We start from the raw sequence: 19,199 nt of genomic DNA on the forward strand, positions 1-19,199 counted from the left end.
AAAGCCAGACTGTAATCATAAATTCCCTGATAGCTGGAGCATGCAGAAGTCGTCTTTAAGCCTACAAGTGACAGGCTGCTGTTGCTTTTCAAACTTCAGATTTCATTTTTTTTGTAAGACACAACTTTGATCTGGTTCCTTTGTAATGCTCCGCAGAGCGCCGGGGCCGCTGCGCTCGCCGGCTGCAGGGCTGGAAGTGAACTTTCTTGGCAAGAGCCATCTGGAGACCTCAAAGAACAGATTAACTTGTCCAGAATTGATGTGATCTTTGAAGAAGCTGCCCTTGCCTAGAACACATGTGATTAGCCTGACATTGGCAGTGATGAAGTTGAGATGCACAGCAGTGTCTGAGCACCCGGAGTAATTGGGAAGAGTTTTAAGTGGAGCAACCCTGAGGATTTGCAATCAAATTATCAGCTAAATCCCCAATCTTAACTTCTTGAGCAGACTTTACATCTTTAGCGCAGGTTAAATCCAGTCAGGAGTAAAGGTTTACAGCTTTACATCTTCATAGACTTTTTGTTCTTAGCTCCAAAACGTACCTGTGATGACGTTTTGGGGAACACTATGCTTTGGGACATTTCTAATAGTTTTATACCCAGTATAGTGCAACTTCTGTGAAGGTTGTTGGTACCGTGGATTGGAAACGGGGACTTTTCTGTTCAGGTGGTGGATTGATGTAATCTTGTCAGTCGGACTTCTTGGTGGATGCTGTTCTAATCCCTCGTTTAAAGGTGACCCAGCCGCTCGGGCACTCTTGTCAGCAGGAGCTGTTTAGATTTGCTGAAGGGATTTGTTTCGGCTCATACATCATAAGCGAACGTGTGCGCCTTTTAATTTGATTGACTGGTTGTGATCATGAAATGTGGTATCATGTGAAGGATGTGACAGTCACCCTCTTGTTGGTGGGTGTCAGTGTGGGAAGGAAGGGAGCTCTGCTTGGTCATGTCTGGCCAGAGACTCAGCGAGCTCTCAATTTGAAAGCTTTTCTTTTCTCTTAGGTGGAAGTACATAACTTTTTTTTAACGGAAAACTTAATTTTTTCACACTGAATAAATGGGAGATGTTAAAAGCATGAGCTGGAAGGACATCTCAGCATTATTCTGCATCCTCCCAATCATGAAGACAACACAACCAGAGACACCAAATGAGTGTAGGGCTTAGTCTTGGTTTCCTCCTGCAAATGTAAATCTGGAAAATAGTCATCTTTAAAAGCCCAGGGCTATCAAAGTCTAAACCAAGTTGTCAGAAGTCGGTGTGAAAAAGCAGGGTGGGAGTGCAGAGACTTGGTGACTGGGTCCGGTTGAGTTGCAGCCCTGATCTGTGGTCTCTGGGTACCATCCCTCAGCTCAACCACCACCCACTGAAAGAGGAAAGAAGGAATCGTGTCCTGCCGTGAGGTTCCTCGCTGCTGTGCAGGAGGGAGGGTATCGTAGCTACTCGACCTGCCTTAAGCTGTGGTGAGAGACCCTGAGTTTCGGCAGAGCCCGTTTTGGGGTGTCCTTCCCTGGGATGTACTCCCAGCCCCACTTCTCCTGCAGCTTGGAGCTTCCCAAGGCAACTCATGAAGTTTGGGTGATTATCAGCTGCCTCATGGCTCAAGCTGCCTAGAAAATGGGATTTTTCCCATGTTAAAAATGAGCTGCTCACCCAAGCCCTGGTGAGAAAAGGTTCAGAATATGTCATGGGAGGAAATCTTCTGAAAGTGCTGTTTGGGGGAACATAAGCAGAATGCGGTGGGGTTTTGTGGTTGTCAGCTTCATGAGTCTTGATCTCTTGGGTTTACTAATCTAGTGCTTCTTCCTTGATAGTGCAGGGGTTTGGAGGTGCCTCACCACGCCACCATGGAGTTTGGAGAGGCACTTTTCTCAGGGTCAGGCCGGGGGGAGACACTTGCAAGAGGAGGGCTGCCAGCCTGCCTGGATTCTATCACAACTTCAATTCTTTTGAGTAAAAATTTTCTTCCAGAAAATGTCAGCATCATAAAAATTCAGTGCTAGAGCTGGAGAAGATGGTAGCAATGAAAACTGATGGAGCTGATCAGCTCCCTTGTTAGACTGGGAGCTGCTCCAGCCACACAGGAACTACTAGCAGGCTTGGGAAGACCATGTCTCACAGACGTGCCAATAGAGTGTTGTGCAATTTATTCCCTCCAGTGAACATGTAAATTCTACAGAAATTAGTTGCCTAAGGTCTTTCATCTCCAAGGAAGTTTCCGTCTTGCCTTAGTTGTGTTTTTTTTTTCCCATGCTTGATGAAGAACATCAATGAAGGAGGTATGTAACCGTTGAGTACCGAAGGGAGTGCTGTGTGGATTTGGGTTTGCAGGCAGGATCTGTGAGATCTTTCTCCCCCTGTGGATTCTGAAGGTCATGCAATTCTTCTCCAGAGCGTGCCAGCCCTATGTTTGGCAAAAATTGGGGACCTTACGTCTTATTTGATTTCAAATTGAAATACCCATAAGGTGGGGTTGTGTGAAGGGGACTGGGGATCCCAGGCTAGGAAAAGGATGCCCTTAGGGACTCACAATGCAGTGGGAACTGCAACTAGGACAAGAGGACCTCAGCTCTCTTCTCACTGAGGTTGAAGCGCCAAGATCTGACGATGCTAATGTTCAGAGTGCTGTGGTGCTGCTCTTGGCTGGAGCAGCTGGAGATTTGGGGTATTTGGGGATGGGATGTAGCCAAGACAACATGCGAAGTAAACGGACCAGGTGGAAGGAATCCCTAAGGAGATGTTTGCTGGTTTTCTACAACAGTTTTGGCCCTTGTCAGCATTACCAGAATTGACAGGGATCGGTGGAGGGCTTTATGCAAAGGGAAGGCAGCTGGTCAGGTTGACTTACTTGGGTCGCTGTGATCTCTATTATAATTGTTCCCTATGTGATTATTTTGAGGGTTGAGCAACTGAGAGCTGCAGAAGAGACGTGCAGCTTTATTGCTGCAATGTGTGAAAAGTTCTGTGTTCATTTCAAAACCGTTCATTGCTCTTTCCATCAAAAAAGAAAAAAAAAATAAAATAAAATAAAAATCCGGAAGTCTGCAGGAATTTTTGTGAAGTTTAACTTTAAATGCTCACCTTCCCTTTTATCGCCCTTATCAGCACGTAGAGCTCCGTATGCGAGGTTTTTAGCTGACATTTCAAATTGCTCTGAGTGTGCCTCTATCCCTTTTAAAGCAGCCTCCCCTCCCAGATCAGAAGTGTCCGGGTTTGGTGGGTTTTTTTGTTAGACTCCGTGTTCCTTTAATGTTTTCCTCCTAATAGATGTTGAAAGCGTTCTTCAGAGGCACGGCACAAAACATTCAAATAGTGATACGAGCCAGCTGAAGAGAGTTGTCAGGGAGAGGGAACATTAGGAGAAGGATTGAATACAGATGGATTCCTCAAAAGTAATGTAACCTGTTATGATTGCTTTGAAATCCTATACCCCTTCCATCTACTTACGCTTACTGAAAGTTTACATTTGCATTGATGTATTAGAGGCAGAGCTAAAATGGAAGTAATCCCTGTTGTATACACGCTTAAGTGTGTAATTTTAGCTAAATACAACAGTTGTGACCAAACTCTTGCCTGCATCCTCAGTGGGAAGCCCACAGCCATGGAGCACTGCAGGAGGGTCCATCCATCCCGACTCCTCCAGAGTGGCCAGGGACCACCCTTCGGCCTTCTCAGATCCATACCCAATGAACTTTTCAGACACTCTTTGCTGCTCTATCTTTGTATCAGCAGATACAAAGGAGAAACTGATTGATCTCTGCATTTTATTCTATATATCATAGTGCTTTCTTAATATACTGCTAGAATAATCCGTGCCTCATCCAGGGAGTCCTGGCAGATGGTCCAGTAGAAGTTGATGGTGTTTTTTTAATTGGGTTATCCAAAAAACAGCCTTCTCTTTGCCCGCAGGGAAGGCCTGAGCTATCCATCATTCCTGCCTCAATTTAAGAGGTTGTATCAGCCTCCGACACCCAACTGTCACATCGGATGTGACACGAGGGTTGCACAGCACAGCGCTCCTTTAATGTTCAGAACTGACCATCGCGAAGGGGAGAGCTGGTGAAAGGGGGGGCTGGGAAGGGTTTCACTTATTATGCCTTGCTTTTTTGGGGTGAACTTGTTCAAATTATTTCCAGCCTTAAGTATTTGCCCTAGAAAGCTCTTCTGAAATCTGAGGGAATATAGAAATCCGGTTGCTCCAGTGCACATTTACAGTGACAGTCAGAACGTTGGTGCGCCTGAAGATGTCTGTGGTGACTCGCCATCCCAAGGTGCCCATAAGCATTTGTACCCACCTGAGCCTGTACTGCACTTGAGCGTGGAGAAACCTCACGAGGCTCCTGTGGCCTCGAACACTTAGGAAAAACCTCAGCCAGCTCAGTTTTGGGTGCTCTTTGCACCACTCTGCGGCTGGACTGAGCTTCGTCGTCCGAGGAGAAATAGCTTGGTGTTTCTGTTGGCTTGTGGCAAGCAAAATACTAGTTTTCTCTTTGTGAGAATGGGAGGGTAATTTGTTTCTAACTGACCCCATAATGGACCTAAACCAGTATGATTTTTCTTAAGTGACCAGTGATATCCACAACCCTGTGTGTTACAAGGAGAATTGTGTGGTTCTGTTCCTGGGAGCAGGAGGGCACAGTGAACGGGATGGTACGAGCGGTGTGTCGGTGAAGGCTACAGCCCTCTCAAATTTGGATTTTAAAATACTTTGGTAACGCTCCCACCCATGTGCAGCAAGTACCATGTTATACACAAATCATTCTGGAGACCTCTGCCTGAAATGGGTTGTCTGCTGGTCCCAGTCCGGCAGTGCCCGTCCTGTTTTCGTGCTCTCTGCAAATACGCAGAAACTGCCGACTTTCCATTCACTGGTGTCTTCGTCCCCAGTCCTTCCATCTGTGCCTTTCTCATGGGCTTCTTTGTCTTATCTAAATGTAAACTCATCAGGGCAGGGGCTGTTTTCTGTTCTCTATAGGACTTTGACCACTGCAGTGCGGCCAGAAAAGTTTTTTCACAGCAGAACAGGGAAAGCACAAATTGCATGATGAGTCCTCCTCGGAGGTGTTTGCTCAAGGTTCATTACAAACCACATCAACTAGGTGCCGGTTACTGAGTTACTAAATAAAAGATCACGCTGATGAGCTTCGTGATCTGAATTAAAACAGGACACTGGTTTTCAGAGCTGGAAACAGAGCTTGGAAAACCCAAGAATTCATCAACTCCATCTTGCAAACGCTGCTCTTCATGCAGAGGGGCAGTGGCAGGATTAAATGATGCTGTGCTGGTGTGAACCTTTCAGCTTGTTCTTCCTTCTGTCAAATTGCAGAATGACTTGCAGGGACAACAAGGTGCCTGTGTGGCCTGGCTGTCCTGTGGTGGAACAGAACTGGGGGTGCTTTGGCAGCTGTAGATCTTCTGTGCTGGTGGCAGAACTGGTGTGAAGAAGCTCTTATCCGCTTGTTCCTCAGGCTGCTTCACCGTTCCTGCAGGTCTCCTCCCGAGCAAGGAACTGGCTTCCCAAGCTGGTTCGTGCAGGCATCTCTCTTCCTACGTTTTGTTTAAGAGAAGGAGGTCGCCCTGCTTGCACCTATACTTGAATAACCTGTCTGCAGGACAAGGCATGTGGTTGTGTACAAAGTAGCCTCCATAGATCCATGGGCCAGATTGTCCGTTGGAAAAGCCGGTGGGATTAGATGGTCCTTCCTGGTGGAATTTGCAAGTGTTTGATGTACCCAAGTGTGACGTTCGAGGTCAGCTTTGGGTACTGCACTGTAAGCAACAGCCATTTCTTGTTTTACCTCCTTCCCTTGGGAAATGTGTTGGAGTAAAGAGGGATGTAAAAGTAATTGTAGAATGGGTGAGCCATGCTACGTGTCCCTTGCAGTTGGAAGAGTGGAAAAAAACCTGATTTGACTAAGAAAAATGCTGTCTTTTAATCTAGGTATTGCTTTTAGATGTCCTGCCTTGCTCATAGAATGACAATGCTAAGCAGTTAGCCCATGGGCACCATAGATCCTGATGGGACTGGGCTTCTTCTATATAGTCTTGTTCCCTCCCTTCTTCATGTCTAACAAATATCATCTTCGGTATTGTATGATTTCCTTTTGCTTCTGGTTATGAGTCAAATTGTTCATGGTTCTACCAGTGCAACTTAGTATGAACACAGCTTATTCTGTTGCCTGTGACAGATGCTGGGGCTCTGGACAGAGTCCTCCTGCCCAATGACTGAGAGCATGGTCAAGGTTTCGTCCTTCTAATTTGACTCTTGGTTTTTCTTGCAGGCATGGGTCGTGGAGAGAGCCTGTTAACCCTTACTATGTCAACACGGGCTACGCTTTGGCACCAGCCACCAGTGCCAACGACAGCGAGCAGCAGAGCATGTCCAGTGATGCCGACACGATGTCTCTGACCGACAGCAGCGTGTAAGTAACTCCAACCTGGTGGGACAACAACACATTCATTTCTCTAGCAGCGTTGCTGCTGGTGTTGGTCTGGGGCCGTGCTTTGCCATAGCTGGTGTTGAGGGGAATATCTGACCAGACCAAGCTCATGGTCATTCTCACTTTCTTTTCCAGGGGGGTTGTTTTGTCACTGCGCAGGCTCTTCAGCCTTGCAATTCCTGGGGAGCATTTGCAACATCAAATGGTTTGAGTGAACTAAAATAAATGATGCTCGGTCAGAGTTCCTGCAGTGTTTCTTGCCAGCTGCAAGAAATACTGGAAATGTCAGATGTCTTTGTAGTAAGTGATTTGGGATGTAGTATCTTCTGAATGTCAGACAGGGCTTTCTTTTGAGTGTTTTTGCTGCCAAACTGTGCTCAGTCTGCAGTGGCCCTTCTGTGGGATTAGTGACTGACCAGTTCTAGTTTGTGTCTGGTGACCACTGGACTTTACCATGACTTGTAGCAATAAGCCCCTGCCAAATCTTTTTTGCTTTTTTTCTAGTTCCTACCTTCCTGGCAGCGCCCTGTATCTCACCCATGAGATACCTTCCTTTAAGATGGTCTGCAAAGGGAGAAAAAAGGGGTTACGAGATTTTGTTGTGACTGCATCTCTGTGATAAAAAAAAAAAAAAAAAAACTGTGGGATTAGTGACTGACCAGTTCTAGTTTGTGTCTGGTGACCACTGGACTTTACCATGACTTGTAGCAATAAGCCCCTGCCAAATCTTTTTTGCTTTTTTTCTAGTTCCTACCTTCCTGGCAGCGCCCTGTATCTCACCCATGAGATACCTTCCTTTAAGATGGTCTGCAAAGGGAGAAAAAAGGGGTTACGAGATTTTGTTGTGACTGCATCTCTGTGATAAAAAAAAAAAAAAAAAAAGGGATTTGGGCAAAAATATTCAATGTTTGTTCTGTTTTTAGTAGTGCAAATGCAAAGTGTCTTTCTGTAGAGCAGAAACCCTTTGATTCTTCAAGCGAAAGATGACAGGTTTACAGAATTAGGGAGAGGGTTTTATTAACGGCGGCGCTGTAAACACAAAGTCCTCCAAGAGGCTCGTTTAATGTCACCGTGGATGTCAGGAGCTGTCAGACCTTGTTGGAGAAACTTTCCAGCCTGTGGTGGATGTTTTAGTGGGTGCCGCCACGGTTCCCCACCGGCCCTCGGTTAACACAGCGAGCCCGTGAATGTGTGACATGGTAAGGGGACTTCTGTGTCTGCTGTGGTGGCTCTCTGTGAGCCAGCAGTGTGCTTCTCTCTGGCTCTGGGGAGTCTTGGAGCCACTGAGGAGCAGCTATTTAGTCCCCTCTGCTCGCTGCCACCAGCTCCTCACACCTTATCACTCTTGCGTTGCAAAACAGAGGAGGCAGAGCTTGGCCAAAGGGACATGGGGGGCAGAGGGTGCCCCTGGGACAGAGAGCTGTAGAGGACCGCTAATTAAAGGCTCAGTTTGATGCAAATCCAGCTGCTTTGCCCCAACCTTCTGCAATTCTTCATATTCATCAATTTATATGGAGGAGTACTCTGAAGCTAGCAGGGGTCGTGTAACTTCTTGTTATCAGGAGAGGCAGATGTAAGAACTCTTCAGAATTAATTAGCTTTTAGCACTTCCTTTTCCACTGGTCCAGCGGGCTCCTGGGGTTGGACTGATGGTTATACCTGCGATAAGTTCTGATCATTTATGCCAGAGTTCTTCACCCTCCTAATTTTTATTTCAGTAGCCATAATTTATTTCTTTCACAGGCAGAATAATTTCTGTTTGACCATCCTATGCATTCTTTATTCTTTGCTCCTTTTTCCTGTAGGCATTTCATCCCTTCTATGCCCACCATAGGCTGCTTCTAGGACTTTAATTACCACTGATACATGTGCTGCTTTCTGCTAATAACTAGCCCAATCTCAGTGGTTCATTTTAAGTAAGTCTCAAAAATCATGAGGGTAAACCTGTGATCTTTCTTTCCGTGCATCTCAAGCTGGGTACATGCAGATTTATCCCCAAATTGGGATTCTGGACATCCAGCCTTGACCTTTGGCTTGCAAGGACTCGGTCTGCTTTCAACACTTGCTCTTCATTACATCCTTTAAAACTCCAGTACCAGGTTTTATTCGGTTTTCTACGTGGCATTGCTGAACCTATCTGCCTCCCGAGTTTCAAAGGAATTTTTGCAGAATTGCTCAAGGCAGCAAAAATGAAGAACAACCAGACGCAAGTTAAAGAAGGGACTCCTGCTGCTTGACAAGACTTGCATGTCTCGGTGCTTTGAATTTAGGCCTCCTCTGAGGAAAATGGCAATGAAAGCCTCGTTTGCTGATGAGCGAGGCTCTTCCCTGGGTCTGCTGTTTACTTACAGCAGCCAGGCTCAGTAATGAAGAAATGTGGCTTCTGCTCCAAGGCAGCCCGTGAACGGGGTGTGATCCCAAGGCAGAAACCTCCCTGACCCTCCGTCAGAGGAGAGTGTGTCCAGACAATAAGGATGCAAATGTCAGCTAATTGAGGAGTGCTAATTAACCAGGCGGGCGCACAGAGAGTGTGGCTCGATGCAAGGCATGCTCTTCCAGTGTTGGCCAACTCCAGTGGGTGGAGAAGGCGGACACACTGAGCAGCTCCTTGTACTCTGAAGCATTGCCATTGTCACCAGCTCCCTTCTGAGCTTTGGCAGTGAATTGATCACGTCAGAGCGGGGTTTGGATGTGGCAGGGTGCTCAGCCCTGCTGTGCAAAGACCTGGGTGATGCTCTGGCCTCCTGAGCTGGGGCAAAAGGGGACGGGCACAGGCTTTTTGGGAGCCCCCAGCTCTCCAAAGTGGTTTCAAAAGTCATTTCTGCGGTACCAGCTACAAACAAACTTGCCTAAAAGACAAACTTTCAACAGGATGTCTTTCCAAGCACTGGTAAATATTATTGTAATGGGTTGAATTTATATAACGAATATGTTATCAGTCCCTGTTGTTGGAGGAGTTTGCTTTTTGAGTGGCTTAAAAAACACTGCTCTTAAATGCCTGCGCTCTGCTGATTATTTTTCAGTCTTCCTGTGTCATACGAATTCCTCTGCCCTTGTAGGCAAAACAGCTCCGGTCCTCTCTGCTCAAACCTGTTTTTATAGTCGGCACAGCAGCTGTGTTGTTTTAGCTGGTTTGTGTGGAGGCAAGGTCTGGAGAGGACACGGCGGAAAGCCCCAGCAAGCGCTAGCCCAGCAAGCCGTGGCCACAGGTGGGGCCGAGTCGCTCACCGCTGGTGGTCACTGGTGGGTCGGGCCTTTGGGGATCTGCCTCACCCCGAGCTGCTTGGAGCCATTTACTGGTGTGTCCTGAACTGCTCTTGCCATCTTGGATAGCCCGGTATATGGATAGCATCTTCCTCAAGCGGAGGAGACAGCCTCTGGGGAGTGGTGGGGGGTGTCACAACAGAGGTACTCAAGGGAAATTAAGGCAAATCTAGGTAGGAAGGCAACAGGCAGAAGCTGAAATGCATGGAATTGCCATGTGATGTTCCAGTTCAGATGCAGAAAGCTCTTAGGTCCATGTCCTTCTTCTCTTTATTTCTGCAAGAGCTTACTTGGGTAAACAAGAGGTAATGTCTCCTCTTTAGCCCAGTGATGTGGTCCAACTAAACAATACTCCTTCCTCTGGGTCTTATCATGTGTCCTGGCTTCTCTTGGTTATCTTGCCTTTCCCCAGGTGGTTGTGAAGCCCTTGGTGGTGGTGGGCTTGGCCAGGGGGATGCTCCTTCTTCCCCAGTTCCAGTCGTAGCTGCCCCAGAACAAGGATGGCCCATTCCCCAGAGCTCAGGGGTTCAGGACAGTGGGTACTGCTTCAAAAAACCTTGGGGATTAAATATTGTTCCTCAGATGACTGGCCTTTGGCCAAAATGCCTGGCCATTTTCCCATCATGCTTCTTTTGTGCGAGAAAGGTCTCTCGGTGACGGTGGTGCTTTGATAAGAGTAATTGGTAGAAAATATCAGCTTTGCTGTGGATTCGTTTCCTGTCCTTCCTACGGCCAGTGATCCAGAATGACCTTGAGTTCTGCTATATTTAAGCAAGTTTAACATTTTTTAATTTAAAAGATCCTCAGTGATGATTTCCAATGAGTTAGGCTTAATGGTTGGGTTTGGAGGATGTCTACGAAGGAGCAAAGACTACCCTTGATAGAAGAGTTCAGCTGCAGAGCCCCAGTAAAACCTCCAGAGGCTCTTGTGGGTCAGTTTGGAGAGGAGAGGAAGCCCCTGCGCTTCCCCCAGAGCAAACCAATTGCATTATCATTAAATAAATGATAGAAATGCTCTTGCTCCCCCCACCTTGCATTTCAGCGCAGAGCTTTCTGGTGCTAGAGAAAATCACATGATGAAAGAAGGAAAAACAGTTTGGGAAAGTTTTATTTTAAAAGTAGATGTACTCTAAAAAAGTTTTGATTTTTTTTTATATATATATATATATATATATTATTTTCTCTATCTATTGAAAATATCTCAAAGCAAGCTACCTGACAAAAGGAAAACAAAAGTACGGTATTGGTTTTCCTTGCTTTCCCCCCATCTATTGAATAAGGTTTTGTTGGGATAAAATTAAAGTGCTTATCTTTGAATTTGCTTCCTCTGGTTGAGTTGGCACAGTACATTGAACGAAGGAATGTTCCAAGTTCAGAGGTGGCATTGGGGAATCTAGTTAAAATGACATCAAAGGCAGCACAGCGGGGCTGAACATGTGTTTGAAGCCGGATAGATTAGAGGCCATTATCAGCCTTTCGCTACTGTGCTGGGAACAAAAGTCGCTCTTTCCGCTGGGACTGCTGCTGGGGAGAATTAAAAAAAAAAAAAAAAAAAAAAAAAAAAGGAAAAAAAAAAAGAGAGAGAGAAAGAAAGAAAGAAAGAAAAATTGCACCTTCTAATATAATGCTGCTTTTCCCGCGAATGGCCGGGTGGCTTTAGCGTGTCCTGACACTCGGGTTTTGTGCAGTGGTTAAGCTGAAATGTTGTCTATTGATGCCGACCAGCGATGGCTAAAATAATCCCCCGGATTTTCTATTAATTTTTTTTTTTTTCCTGTAAAAATTGCCAGTTGTTTTGTTGCCACCCCATCTGGAAAACAAACAACCCCCATCGTGATGCGATGAAACTCTTTTAACCGTTGCGACTCTCGGGTTGTTTTTCAAATGGAGGCTTGTCGTTAAAGAAAAACGAAGGCTGCTAACGAAGCTGTGGCTGTTGGCACAGCAGCATGGGGGGAATTGCTCTGCTCCATGCCGTGTCACTGCTGCCCGCAGCCCAGGCGATGCTCCCAGACCCGCTCTCCCTCCTCCCGCCTTACCTGCGGCCACTAGCCAGAGCTGTAATTAACCTGCCTAATTTTCTGCTCTCTCATTTGTCTTCCTACTAAAAAAGCACTTGTCATTCATTAATCGCGGGGTTTTATTTTGTTTTAATGGCGCTTTGTTTCGAATGCCTGGGTTCCTGCATGAAACTGCGTTTGCCTCGTGTAATTTGGTGGTGATTCTGCCTGTGCCCGCGTTTCCAGAGTGGAGAGGGGAAGGATGGCTGGTGGTGACCATCCTTGCACAGCCTGGTGCTTGTAACTCAAGAGGTTTGCAGGCAAAACACCGCAGTAAATTGTTTTTCCCTTGCCAAATGGCATCTCGGCTTTAAAAATCTGCTGTTTGGCTTCTGTTCTCAAGAAGCAGCTGTGCTTGGCAGTTGGGGACGGGGGGAGGTAGGTGCTAAGTACATTTGGCCTGTGCAAACATCTCGTTTGGGTGGCTCAGAGCGGTGCGGGGTTGGGAGGAGGCAGCGCGTGTGCATGGAGGTTACTTGGTACTTGTGACAAACCAGACCCCTCCATCTCCACCCTTTTCTGTGGCATTGCATGGCTTTCCCAAGCCTGATTTTTACTGAGTCAGGGAAATGTGTAAAATCAAAAAGGAGAAGTCCAAATTGCCAAGCTCTGAGCTGGCATTTGGTTTTGCATTCGTTGATTTTTCCCAAAACAGCCGGATGTCACCAGGACATGGGCCCGTGTCCTTACCTCATAGCTGAGCTCCACCTCGCTCACGTTCCCCTCGTCCCCAGCTGACAGCCTGGTGCTCACAATGGTGAGAACACAAAGGCAGTTCCTCTCTTGCCTGAAGTTGTCCTCAGCCAGCGACGGTTTGTGGTGCTGAGCCAAGCCTGGTGGCTCTGACCCCTTGTCGCTGGGACCCACGTGCACCCAGACCCCCATCTTTGCTCCCTATGGCTTGGTGGAGCAGGTCTGCAGCATCTCCCAGCTCCCAGCAGAGCCACAGACACAGCTCCCACTCTGTCAGGATCAAGGATCATTGGCCACCACTGTCTCCTTCCTCTGCAGAGACCTCCATCTCCAGCTTTTTCAGTAAGGGCACAAACCCAAGCAGAGCTGGTTTGCTTGGGTGTCACTGCTGTGGCATCCCCCCTAACCTCCTCCAGCCTCCTCTGGGGCAAGGGCTGGGTTCTTCTGCACAATAACCCCTGCATCAAGTCCATCATTTCAGTCTGAGCTCCAGATCATCTTAAGAGCAGCAGAGCCTACCCCTTCGCTTTGATAAGCCATTTGAAAAGTTGTCACGCTCTCTTAAAAATATATACCTTGTTCCCTGACCGAGGTCCCCTGGGTGTAGATGCTCCCTGAGCTCCCACTCCTCCTTCTCCTCCCCCTCCTGGCCTGCCCTGTGGTTGACTGTGTACATTACAGACTCTTTTGTAGAAAGCAACCAACTATAAAAGGTACCAGGATGCGGTCCAAGTCCTTCTCCCTGCCCTCTGCCTTGGGCAGCAGTCGCAGGAGTCCTCCATCACTCTGCTCCTGGCAGAGACCATGTAAGTCCCACCGGTACCCAGTGCCTGAGCGTTGCTGGTGCTGGGACCTGGATGAGCATCGTTCCCCACACGGGTTCTTCTTGTTCTGCTGCGCTCGTCCTGGGCGTGCAAAGCCTTTCTCAAACCTAAAGAGGTTTCCTACCTGCTGCTCTGCGTTGGTGAGGCTTAAATGAACATCATGTATTGGAGAAAGGCACTAAAGCAAGGCTATGTTGTTGTTTTATTCCGGCAGAGATGGGATCCCACCGTACAGACTCCGAAAGCAGCATCGCAGAGAGATGCAAGAAAGTGCCAAAGCCAATGGACGTGTGCCACTACCTCACATTCCTGTAAGTAGCACTATCTCCTTCCCCAGAGGTAAATATGCAAAGCATGTGAGATCTCTAGCGTACAGTTGCTGTGCTTGCTCCAGTTTAACTCCCTCCCTTAGCGCTGTATTCATTTGGGGGTGTTTTAAGATGGAATTACACCATGCTAAGGAAGGGCTTGGGTAGCCTTCTGCCAAACTCGTCGTCATCCAGGGCTGCCCAAAATGCGTAATGCGGGCTTTGGTAACCTTCTGCCAAACTCGTCATCCAGGGCTGCCCAAAATGCGTAATTTTTCTTAACCATTCAGTCAGTAGCCAGTTGTTTCTCCTGGATGAGAACAGAAGCGCTGGCTGGCATCCACCTGCAGGCAAATTACCTGCCCCTGGGTGAGCGGGGAGGAGGAGGAAGGTGTAGGAGGCCATTGGACTTGGAGGCTGATGGTCTCAGCCAAGGTCAGCTGGGGAGAAATGCGACTGTCCCCAGCGGTATTTCTGTACTGGGTGACCAAAGGGAGCTGTGACCTGTTCTCAAGGACTCAGCAAAGCCCACCTGGGGGTGCAAGGCAGGAGAGCAGAGAAGGTGCAGGCATCTCCCTGGTTGCTCCAGGTAAGCAAACAGCTTTGGAAGATGAGCCTACCTGCTAGGGTTCTGCAGCACCATCTGCAGCTCTGCTTATCATTATTTTCTTTTTGTGAGAAGTTACAGGTGACATTTAATGTCTAGCAGGGAATAAAGGTGCTTCTTTCCCCTTTGGACAGCTGGACTCCAGCACAAATCAAATAGAGAGGGGAAAAAAAAAAAAAGCCTCCATCTGCTTTTTCCAGAAGTGCCTTCAAACTTGGCGCAGCTGTTCTCATCCTGCCAGCTCAAAGCAGCACAATACCAGCAGAAATACACCCTTGTTTTAATCTGATTTAAAAAAAAAAAAAAACACACACCACACAACAAAACCACCACTCTTTGTTTTGCCTTTTAAATTAGATTATTTTCCTTAGATTTAAGAGGGTCTCCTGTGCTTTGATCACTGGGTTGACAATAAAAGCCCTGGCTGCAGACGCTCACTAGCCATCCTTGCTCAGTCACCTCTCTTTTCACACAGTTGCTTTCACAGTGTGGTCACTGTTGAAAAGGCTGGCTGGGTGCCTTTTTATTTCACTCGATGCCGTTTTTACTGTAAGCATGGCTTTGTTAGAGTTGAAGTTTGAAAGCTTGGCCTTTATTTTTTTTTCGTTGTTGTTGTTGTTGCTGTTCCCCAACAGTGGGAACTACCGAGTGAATATTCTCCGACTTCAAAGCTTGTCAGTGGCTTTACCTTTTGGATAAGAATAATAGTGGCTTTCTGTTGATCGTGTGCACTGGCAATGCCTCGACGAACTGCAGGTTATAAACTCAGAGTATGGAGCATTAAATATGTATAGTGAGCTCTGCTTTAACGAACTTCCATCTGCCAAACATTTCTTTTGTTGAGCTGAATAAGTGTCATTCCAGCAGCACTTCCTTGCAGGCTAATTAGTTTTACTTAGCATTAAATTTTATCGACCTTCTTGGAAACCGGTTAAAAAAGGGGGAGAAAAAACAAGGTTTAAATTGGCCACCTGCTGCTTATAAATTTTTATATTATCCTACTTATCTACGCGGTCTTTTAGAATTACATATTCCTCCTAAACTACACACAGATGCTTCACAAGGATTTTTCTGTGAAACATCCGCTGTTCCCATTAGACTCTGCACTGTAATTTTAAGTCCCAGGGAAAAAGGCATCTTGACGCATATTTATATGGGAGCGGAGGACTGAGAAGTTGAGTTAGTTCTAGTCTTTCTCCGGGGAATAAAAGTTTAGTTCAGACACTCTGGCACCTCCTGCCAGCCAATTACTGACACGGAGTTGGCATCGACTTCAGAGAGGCGCTGCTCTGCCCTCGCTTATCAATCAGCCAAGAAAGGAGAAGGTAATTAGACAATATGTTTTGACAACACCAGTGTGAAATGCTATAAAGTCAGGCTTTTAAAATCACCACTAACTGCACGCTTGTTGAATTAAACTTCCCTAATTAGCGGGGAGCCATGCAAATGTTCCTCCCGGTGTTGCTTGCCGAAGCTGGTGGTGAGGCTCTCGGGCAGCCCGTAGCTGAAGCCCTCTCCGTCGGCTGCCGGGACCTGGCGCTTAACTTGCCTTTTAAACACGTAGCAATGACTAAATTGCAGCCTTTGAGGGAAGGTCTTTATGGCCTCGTATCTCACCCAGGTAGCCAGAGTCCATGCTGATAGCGCTTGGAGAGCGCATGACATGTTTTCCTAGCGATAGTAGAGAACCTCCTACTTCCGAAAAGTCATTTCAGAAGTCTATAAAGGACTTTAGAGACCTTACCGTTCCCTTACAAATGAGTTATGGGGCTATTATGCAAAATTCTGAAGAACTTGTATTGCTTTTAGTTAGGCCCAGAAGCTATAAACTGTAGTGCTTCTGTGTTCATAGGAGACTGCCTGCTAGTTTCAGCAGCCGTGCTGCCTCCAAATGACGTGTGCTGGTTCTGAGGGATGTCCTGCTGTGCAGCAGGAGATCCTGGTGGGGGGCTGCTTGCATTCTGCATATTCCACACTTACAAACCAACCAGTGCTCCAAAAGTTGTGTTTGGTGAAGTGGCCTTCTGCCCAGGAATGCAATGGTTGAAGGTCTCCAGCAAGCAACGAGACCTTCATTTTGTGCCTCTCCCAGGAACCTGTTACACGGCAGGTGAGAGTTGCTTTTCATGTGGTTTTCCATCTCTGGGGTATGAACAGGGTCTTGGAGCACCAAAGAAGGAAAGGACAAGCATGTTCCCAAAGGAGGGGTGCAAGCCCAGAGGATGCCGGGCCGTGCTGTGCTATTGCACTGTATTTACCCTGGCTCTGGCATTCGTGTGTCCCGGGAGAGGATGGGAGCTGCTCCTTTTTCCCAACAAATTCAGAAAAAAACAACCCGAAGCATTAAGACTTGGGATTCCTTTTGTCATTTGTTTGCTTAACTGCATAAAGAAGCTCTTTGGTGGTGGTCTTTCTGTAGCTTGATCATATAAAGAAGCTATTTGGTGGTGGTCTTTCTGTAGCTTGATCATCATGTCCTAGTCCTTACTCTTGTCCTGCCCCACAATCAAGGAAGCTGCAGCTCTTTACACTCTTCCCACGTGAGAAGGGAAGCAGTAGAAGCAGCAGCAGCAGAGTGGGTCAGGCTGTTGCTGAACTTCCCCAGAAGGATGGATGTCCTCTGTGCGGAGGTGGCTTCCGTAGCGTTCTTGAGTGGAACAGAAGATGAGTGCCCCACTCTGCAATGCTGTACAGGTGAGGAGTGTACAGGAGGAGCCCTGGATAACTACAGCTAAATGAGCTTTCTGCTCCTGCGAGCTGGGAACCTGCTCAGAATTCCCATCAGCCATTTTATGCCTTTTTCCACAAACTCCTTGCAGCAGCAGGACTCCTGGCTAATCCCTGTGTGCTGCTAAAGTGGATGCTAAAATCCAGCTATCCATGAGCTCTGCCACAAGTGTTTCTGGTACGGAAACAACATTTACCCTTTAAAAACATATGGCACAGTGGAATGCATTATTAATCTGGGCAACCTGGAGGTTCAGATGTTCTTTTCTCTTGGGTTCTCTAGCCGGCCATCTCCATGCCATCTCCAGGACTGACTTGTGATCTAGCATCAGCCACTCAAGTGTCATGGAGGCATCAAACCTCCTGTAGAAGGGGGAGACTTGCCAACACAGAATTCTTTGGCCCGGTCAGATTTGGTTCAGCCCAACCCATGGATCCCTTGGGCTGGTTAGAGACCTCTACCCAATGATAGCATTGGAAAACTTGCTATTTCATCTTAGAGCAACTGAGCTTTGTTCTTCCCCAGGGAAACCCTCAAGCCACAGTGAGATTCTTCCCTTTCTACCCTTTCAGGTATAGATCATAGTAAACCCACACATTTAGGTGTACTCTGATGTACAATTTGGTCCTCAAACCTCCGTTCTTCAGGGAAGGTGAGGACCATCAAACCCCAAGACCTGCATCTGCCTCATGGAGCAAAATCCACGCAACTCCCACTCCACCGGCTCCAAGAAAAGAAGGAGAAGACACGATAGTGGGTGCCAAGTGGAACTACTGGGAGAACTTGTGTATCTCATATGTTCTTAGCAGGCTGTTTCTTTGCACAAGTTCATGAACTTCAGCCTTTGCAGCCGCTGCTGCTGGGGCTCGGGAGAGGCTTTGGTTGGGATGCTGCATTGCATCAAAGGCTACAGAAATAAAGGGAAATTCCTTCCCGGTTCTGCTTTTCTCTGGCAGCCACTGCGGTAGCTGCGACGGGGAGCCCCGGGACTGTGACTGCTGAGCGCCAAGCTGCCTCTCATTAGGCTCATTAAGTTCCTAACGGAGCAGGGCTTGGTGCTGCTGTCTTATAAACAACCGCAGGGAGAGTTGGCATGTCTGAGGTGGCAGGAGGGAGGGAACGCATCGCCCGGCGGGTTGCGACTTGTCAGGCGAGAGAGAGATTTCTCTCCTTGGGATTCACTGGTGCTGCCTCCTGAGATGGATGCTGGTGGTCATGGGCTTGGGGTTTCTGATGAAAGCAGACTCCCTTAGCCAGAAGTGCTCCCCCAGGATACGCCAGGGGGTAATGGGGAAACATCACTTGGATCCTGGAAGCTCCTCAGGGGTTAACAGAGCAGGGACCGGCTCTTCCACGTCTTCTTCTGTGATGGAGCACGTCTGGGGCCCATTTCTGGACAGCACAAGGTCCAGGCGCTGGGGCGAAGCCTGCCACTTTGGCCCTTAGTGCCAATATTTCAAGACTAAATGTCATTTCTGTTGCTGAAAATCTTTTTCTGCAGTGTTTCTTTTAAATACAGGCCGTTGATTTGCAGGGCTGGAGGTCCTGGTGGCAGCAAAGACTTTGTCATCCTAGGGTGGGAGCCAGCTGGCAGCCCACATGTATTATGTCCTCTCCAGCAGCTGCATCTCTGGATGAAGGGGGCTGTTCCCAGCTGGGATGGGTCAGTCCTGCCTGGGACAGCTTCAGGTGGAGCTGTTGGTCCCTCTGCTTGTCATGGAAAGTGGGTGCTAGAGCTCCATCATGTCCCCAGATGTCCCTGGGGATGCTGCAGCCCCACACCATGTGATGTGGAAGGGAAGGGGACAGCAGCGAGCACTGGAATTGAGATTTGCTGGCAGGGCTGGCCAGGTCTTGCTCTCAGAGAACAAAACAAGCAGTGCTTTAACTGAGACCTCTGCAACCCAACCTGGGTGTCATAAAAGATGTCTTCAGCTTCTGGGTGCCATCAGTAGATATTTACTGCCTCTATTTTGCTTCCCCCACCTTCTGTTCGGCAGCTGGCAAACAGAAAACCAGTATGATTTGCATGCTTTTGTCAGTTTTTGAGGCAAAGCATTATTTTAGTCTTCTGCATTGATCTTTTGGCTAGTACAGGATAAATTCAGGTGGTCTCTAAGCCTTGTTTAAAGATTTCAAGCTCAATGTCTGTTTCTGGTGCTGCATTTGTTCTTTTGCTATGAGTTATCTCATGTCTTCACATTTAATTTTATCTCTGGTCCTACAGAATGTATATTTCTCTTGTGTTGGTATTGAAATATTTGAATGCAGGTTTTTA

At 47.4% G+C, this 19,199-nt stretch overlaps 1 protein-coding gene across 1 annotated transcript in view; it reads left to right on the forward strand.

Annotated features, from left to right (window-relative positions):
* Window positions 1-19,199, forward strand: part of LOC106884886 (axin-1) — a 72,220-nt gene that overhangs the window by 33,729 nt on the left and 19,292 nt on the right. The window contains exons 2-3 of the mRNA XM_014936626.1: window positions 6,279-6,419; window positions 13,493-13,589. Coding sequence (XP_014792112.1) covers window positions 6,279-6,419; window positions 13,493-13,589 — 238 coding nt within the window. The remainder of the gene's footprint in view (window positions 1-6,278; window positions 6,420-13,492; window positions 13,590-19,199) is intronic.

Source organism: Calidris pugnax, unplaced genomic scaffold, assembly GCF_001431845.1.
Source record: "Calidris pugnax isolate Ruff unplaced genomic scaffold, ASM143184v1 scaffold17, whole genome shotgun sequence".
Taxonomy (NCBI): domain Eukaryota; kingdom Metazoa; phylum Chordata; class Aves; order Charadriiformes; family Scolopacidae; genus Calidris; species Calidris pugnax.